Below are 7,500 nucleotides of genomic sequence, written 5' to 3'. Positions count from 1 at the left end.
TCAAATCCCACCCTTCCACTGCCTATCTCACACTCCATGGCTGATGTGCCCTTGCGCAAGGCACCTAACCCCACACTGTAACTGTAACCAATACTCTGAGCGGCTTTGGACGAAAGTGTCAGGTAAGTGTAATGTAATTGAATGAATCCTTTCCCTTGAGTGGTCTTGCTGGAAAATTGTGCAAGTACAATCTGTGCATAGAAAAAAAAACAAAGACAGTAGTGCCAGCACCCTTCTGAAAGTCTATCCCAATGTGCTTACATCTGGCTACTCTCTGTTAGTAGGCCTATTGTTAATATTGTGACAGGCCAATAACCCAGAGCTGTGTGGATGGTTGAAGGCACTCTGCTAGCCTTTGACCTGCTGTTGGTACTGGAAGTCAATGAGGGATTGACCATAGAATCAGTATTGACTTTCAGCCCAGTACACTTACATGTACAGTTGCTCTGGACACACATCAAAGGCGCCAACTTCAGCTCAACATTGGGGAGGGTCAAAACTGTAGAATATTGTAATGACTGAAGTGTGTGCACAGACAGATATAAGACAACAATCAATATTGTCATTTTTATTGGGATGTTCTTGTCCCTCTATCTTCATCTTTGGGAGGTCAGTGCCCCTAATTCGGCTCCTAACATATAACATTGACTTTCAGCCTAGTAAATTTACATGTAGATCTGGACACTCGTCCAACATATCGTCCAACATTTACGTGTAGTGGTAAAAAAAAAAATACACAATGTAGCTACTGTAACACAAAGGCCGATTCAAAGCACCAGACATTAGTCTAGTGCATTCTGACCTTTGACCTGTTGTTGGTACTGTGAGTAGGGGTCGGGGGAGGGGTCCTGGGGGTCGGCCTCCTCCTCCAGGGAGATGCAGTCGGAGATGCTGGGCAGCAGCTCGTCCAGACACGGCCGCGACGACAGGCTCAGGTACTTCAGCTTCCTGTTCTCACTGTTCAGCTGCGAGAGAGAGATGGAAGACACGGGATGGAAGAATGCAGGGGGGGAGGAGGATGGATAGATGGATGGATATAGATAGAGACAGATACACATGGAGATTTATTTTTATCTGGGTGCTGTGGTGCAACTGTAGCATCTACGTATATGGAGACCCAGGTTCGAGACTGACCTGGGTCGTTTCCCAACCCTACCCAAGTTTTGCCCGCCAACACTTTCCTGTCGCATCTTCACTTTTTTTTATCACAATAAAGGAATCAAAAGCCCAAACTACAGTATATGAGCACATGAAGGTATATTTATTTTATTCACTCCAAGCTAGGAACTTCAGAGTAAATGAGGTGGAAATTGTGGATTTGAACTACAATAGTGCACTGTATCATTTCTCACAAATGCTTTTTAAACAATTGCATGTATTGAATATCATTTTTGTTTACCTTTGTGGCGAGGGCTTCTGCATTCTCCCTGCAGGACTTCTCTATCTCCAGCTGAGTCTGCAGAACGCTCACCTCCTCGATCACCATCTGGGAAACTGGGGCACACACACACACACACACACACACACACACACACACACACACACACACACACACACACACACACACACACACACACACACACACACATGGCTCTAATGAATCAAGGTCCCCACGAGGCATAAAAACAAACACGCAAATACACACCTCCAAATACTCATGTTGATTCCAATTGAAAAGCCACCGGGGTCCCCAAAATACATAAAAACACACACACATTCACACACAACTAAAGGTTCAAGGGAAAACAAATTCCAACTACCTTCAGAAAACATTAGAGCAATGTTCTGAAAAGTAAAAAAAAAACTGTTTAAAAAATAGGTCAAATTCTGCCTCACTGCTCCTTCCAGCTGCAACATTAGGCCTTCGTGGAACAACAACAAAAAAGTTATGCAGAGGCAGCTGTAACTCAGGGATATGGCCCGAAATGCTCTTACTTTAGGAATATCCAGGCACCGCAATGAATTAAATTACAGAATCACATGTCTTTTAAAACCTCTTCATCCCTTTAGAGATAAAGCCCGCCCATTTAGTCACTGAACAACAGTACCTGCTGTGTGTTCAAATCCCACAGTTAGCGCTCTATACAGCATCTATACAACCTGTAATTGATACAACACACTATAGTAACTCTAGCCCTCAAACCTGCCCCCACCCCTCACCCCTCTGTGTGGTGTCTTGTATCATCGTCATGTTGTACCTTGATGTGATAACTCAGCAGCAGCAGCAGCAGACTCCCTCTTTATTATCCTCTAATACAATTACGCTCCTCTCTTGTCCAAGCATTTTTGGGTGCCCACCAAGGCAACAAACAACACACTCACATGCTATGTCAGCTGATGTACTCTGGTCTCTCATATAGCTGTTATTGTCTTCTTCTCCTCAAGCAAAGGCAACAACACACACCTATCTGTAACAAACCACAAGCGACATACCAACGAAATCCCACACAAGCCATTCCAGTGGAGTAACCCATCCCATATATCACCCAGTGTAGGCTTTTTATAATAAAGCTGAGTGCTATTCCATACAAAGCTGTGATGCAGCAGTGTGGGTGTTTTTGTATTTCCAAGGGCAGCCCTGTGTTGTATGACACAGTCCTGACTCAAGCAACTCTGACAGAAGTGTCATCAACACACCAAGGCCAAAATGGGATCAAGAAAAAAGGCTAGCGTTGAATTCGTAAGGCAAAATGTGCGTATTATGGGAGAAATGATCAACCCTGACTGTGAGATGGAAGACCAAGACACAACAGTAATGCAAGACTTGTTCCAAGAGGATCAAGGATGGTCTGAAGACAAACATGGTCTAAAGACAAGGCACAACAACTACTCTGTACATGGCATGCTTAAGGTTTGACCTGTGCATGGTTTTTGACAATAAAAGCTGAGGCTACTAAACAAGATAACAATACAGCAATGTGGGTGCTATATTTCCAAGACAGTAAAAAAAGATGAGGCACACACCAGGCTTGCAAGTTCAAAATGTGTATTATGGCTGACAAATTACAAAAGAAGTAATCAGAAAATAACTGGAGCTACAGACGTTTCGGACCTAGTCCATTATCAATGTCTCCAGTGTCTCTTGCTACTGGAGACACTGATAATTTCGATTTCGATTCAAAGTTAAGGCGCAGACGCCAACCTTTTTTGGTTTCCTTACTGCTTTATTTTCAAAGCAGCTCTGTGCTACACAACAAAGTCTTGACTCTGGTGACGCTGACAGCAGTCTGAGACTGAGACAGTGAGAGAAAAAAACAAATTAGTGTTGAATTAAAAAGCCAAAATTAGCTTCTGAGAAGTGAAATTTGCATCCCTGGCTGAGAGATGCAAGACCAGGACATGACAGGGGTTGGGGACTTGTTCCAGGAATATCAAAGACCGTCTCCACACAAAGACACCCAATTACTCTGTACACAGCAGGCTTAGGGTGCACTACCATTTTAACATGCACATCTGGTTTTGACAATAAAAGCTGAGTACTACTGTTTACAAGGTTGAAATACATCAGTGTAGAGGGTTTTTATTTCCTGTGTAAGGTCAAGGGCAGCCGTGTGTTGTACTCCTGTAACACTGACAGCGCTGTGGTTGGATGGGTCAGTTGGTTAGGATGATACTCACTCAGCTAGTAAATGAGTCATTTGTGAATGAGCTCCCCTCTCGGGAGCAACGGGGGAGTAGTATCAGCTGTGGGGTCTGCATCTCTCTCTCTCTCTCTCTCTCTCTCTCTCTATCTTTCTCTCTCTCTCTCTGTGTGTGTGTGTGTGTGTAAGTGTGTGTGTTTGAGAGAGAGAGACAGAGAGAGAGAGAGAGAGAGAGAGAGAGAGAGAGAGAGAGAGAGAGAGAGAGAGAGAGAGAGAGAGAGTAGTGAGGGGAGTATCGGCAGCATGTGTGTGTGTGTGTGTGTGTGTGTGTTCGCCGTAGTGCTTCTTTTTTTCTGTCTAAAGCAGCTGTGTGAATTATTCATGGGAAGCCCTGCTATGCGGCCCGTGAGCGAGCTGAGCTGAGCGCTACTAGCTATATAGTCTGGAATTTAGAATTGGCCATGCAGATGAGACCATGCAGACACCACTCACTGCTCACTACGCACACCAACCAACCCCTGTCTAACACACACAAACATAAACACACTCAGGGTGGCGTGCGCACACACACACACACACATGCACGCACACGCACACACGCGTGCGCACACACACACAATGTAGGCCTACTGCACCCCCACCCGGCAGACAGACAGACAGACAAGCGCATGCGCACGCACGCACACATGCACGCACACACACACACACACACACACACACACACACACACACACACACACACACACACACACACACACACACACACACACACACACACACACACACACACACACACACACACACACACACACACACACACACACAGTGCCCCCCTCCTCCTCGCTTTTTACAAAGATGTGATGTTTGAACCTCATTGGAGCTGATGTTTCCCTTTCATGTGACACACCCATAAGGTGCACACTGCAGCAGCAGCAGCAGCAGCAGCAGACAGCACAGCAGCACACAGCACACTGAGTCCTCATAAAATGGGCTACTGATGCCAGCCTGGGACTTGGGATGTGATACGCCGAGAGTGATATTTGGATATTGAGACAGCAATGAAGATAGTGATATTTGTAGGTATATCAGATATCGCTTATCACAACTTCCACAAATCCAAAAAGCAAACATATGAAAATGGATATGTTAGCAACATATGCCTCTTTAAATCTGAAGCTTAATTTGCCTTCATGTGTATCTCTTTGGTCAGCCAGTCCCTTATGCTATCTACCGTCATTTAGCTGTCCAGAAACATCTACTTAGGTACACAGTATACATATACGTACAAGTATTGGCAGAGGACGCGCTCAACTTCTTGGAAAACCGAAAAGCTTTTGGGTGCGAGATAAAAAGTGTCAACTTAAGGAAGAAGAAATCCGCACTCACAAACTGCGTCTCATTATTTATTTATATTACCACCATGTCCAAAAAGCAAACGCGTTTCGGCTAACAAGCCTTCATCAGTGCGAGGTACCACGCACTGATGAAGGCTTGTTAGCCGAAACGCGTTTGCTTTTTGGACATGGTGGTAATATAAATAAATAATGAGACGCAGTTTGTGAGTGCAGATTTCTTCTTACATATACGTACATACAGCACTGTGTCTGATAACCTAGTTTGAGATGTAGCCTCTTTGTGCAGATGGGCCTGCTAACCCATTTACCCTGCTGTACATGCTCAACTACATAATAACAAAATTGATGTGATATAACAAGTGATCGACTGAGACTTGGACACTATCATTTTTGTGAGACTAGGTTACAGTGACAGGGGCTCTGTACAAAAGGGTTCATCATGAAAAGGCTGTCATTTGATCTGCTACAGTTTACACTTCTAAAAACACAGTGGCAACAAACTGCCTGAGAAGATGACCCACACTGCACTGCTCTCTTCCTGTCTGTCAATCGTCACTTGTCATTGGCCTTTGGCTCTGGGGGACAAAGAGCATATTCATCCTATGCAGCATCAGAGTAGAGTAAAGCAGACATCAATACGGTCCACAGACCTACGTCACCAGGGCCGGATTAAAGAGGCCCAGGACCCATAGGCTGTAGGCCACCACAGAAGGCAAATTTCATTACAAAATTACTTAAGATGGTGTCATAATTCCAACCCAAAATGAATATCAATAAGATTTAAAACTCTTCCTGACAAAAGACTAAGTTATCAATACCACATCGTCTTACATTTCTCCAATTATATTGATTTCCACAACTGAGGGCCCCCCTGGCAGGTGGGCCCCCCTAGCCTGCAGCCATATCTAGCCTGTGTGTTTATCAGGCCCTGTACGGCACATGCCAACCCTCCAAACAGAAAACTTGTTTCAGACCAACCAACAGACAGACTGACTGGCTGAACAACGTAGAGGCATAAATCACTGACCAGGAATTTAAAAAACCTGATTAATCCATTCCTGTTCCATTCTTTTGGAATAAACTACCGAACCACATTCAAAATGACCCTTCACTGACCATCACCTTTGGCATCTAGTGTCCACAAGTACACACCGACCCAGACACACCTACACTGATATCATGTCAAGCAACCTTGGGAGTTTTGGAAGGTGCTACATAAAACAAAAGTATTATTTATTATTATTAATCCCAGCGCAAATTGAGCCATGTTTGTCTGGCTCATTATCCCAGGAAAATGCAATAACATCCGATCCACTACATAGGCTGGGGCTGTAATTCTTCACCTGCGTCCACTGCAACTAGGCACAAACCATACATCTGTGGCCCCCAAGAGTGGCTGTGCTAGTCAGTCCCCTTTTGTGCTCAGAAGTGATCTACGGGCTGGCAATTTAACATTTAACAGTCCTGTCACAGCCTCCACAAACCATCCTCCAAATCCACCACCCACCCACTCGCCCCCACCGACTCACCACAGGCCACCCACTCGCCCCCCCCTGCATCCTCCCCCACCCCCTCCCCAGGAGGACCCTTTTGTGTCACCATGTCAGCTGGTCCCATGAATGACTTGCTCAGTGTTTCCACAGAAGCGTGGTGGAGCATTCACAATTTCACCTCCGTCTGCTCTCTCTCCCTCCTCTGTGACTCTGAGGAGAGAGGCGAGAGGAGGGAGGAGAGGGGCCTGCCCACTGACTCCAGTGCACACATGGGGCTCATTTGCATATATATACGGGCTCTGCATTGCACTGACTGCAGAGGCTGAAAACAAGCATCCTGACTGAGCCATAGTAGCATAGCACACGCAAAAAAGATTTTAACAACTGTGGAGTAAGTTGCACGAAATGTAGTTCTTATCACCAAGATAGAAATAATTTAGGGGATATCAAAATCCGAAATATGGAAATGCCCCCGCTACAAATTGAGCCCTGGATATAGGCACACATATGGCACAATATCATACCTCCAGGTTTAATACAGCATTTTTCAGTTTTTGAACTGAAAGAATACAATAATGATCTTCTATAATACCATTTGGGAACACAATTTTTAAAAAGACACTTTTTTTTAGTTAGGCCTACATACTGTAGGCCTACTTTTTTTTGCAAAATGATATTGCCCCAGTCACCAGCAGTTGATGCACAATGGCAGCCTACTTCCATTTTTCTATGTGCATGCTTTAGTATTGCATATGATAGAACTGCATAGGTACAGCCTGAGGCATTAGCATGGTATAGGCTATAGCCTGGCATGGCATAGGCAGCACTGCAGAGCCTACTGCGTCCTTGTGAAACACCCCTGACTCATGGTGCCACACAGTTCATCCCTCTCTCTCTCTCTCTCTCTCTCACTGTGTCACTCTCTTTGCTCTTTCACACCCTGTCTCTCTATGTTGCTTCTCTCTCTCTCTCACACACACACACACACACACACACACACGCACCCACTCACACACACACACTCTCTCTCTCTCTCTCTCTCTCTCTCTCTCTCTCTCTCTCTCTCTCTCT

The 7,500-nt window shown here is 45.1% G+C and overlaps 1 protein-coding gene across 1 annotated transcript in view; it reads right to left on the bottom strand.

Moving 5' to 3' along the window:
- shtn3 (shootin 3) overlaps positions 1–7,500 on the bottom strand; it is a 29,543-nt gene that overhangs the window by 16,038 nt on the left and 6,005 nt on the right. Inside the window, exons 3-4 of the mRNA XM_063189449.1 lie at positions 1,400–1,494; positions 803–965 (exon numbers count right to left, since the gene is read on the bottom strand). Coding sequence (XP_063045519.1) covers positions 803–965; positions 1,400–1,494 — 258 coding nt within the window. The remainder of the gene's footprint in view (positions 1–802; positions 966–1,399; positions 1,495–7,500) is intronic.

The sequence above is a fragment of the Engraulis encrasicolus genome, chromosome 23 (genome assembly GCF_034702125.1).
Source record: "Engraulis encrasicolus isolate BLACKSEA-1 chromosome 23, IST_EnEncr_1.0, whole genome shotgun sequence".
Taxonomy (NCBI): domain Eukaryota; kingdom Metazoa; phylum Chordata; class Actinopteri; order Clupeiformes; family Engraulidae; genus Engraulis; species Engraulis encrasicolus.
Note: the sequence above shows the minus strand (reverse complement) of the source record. Positions and strands in the feature narration are given on the sequence as shown.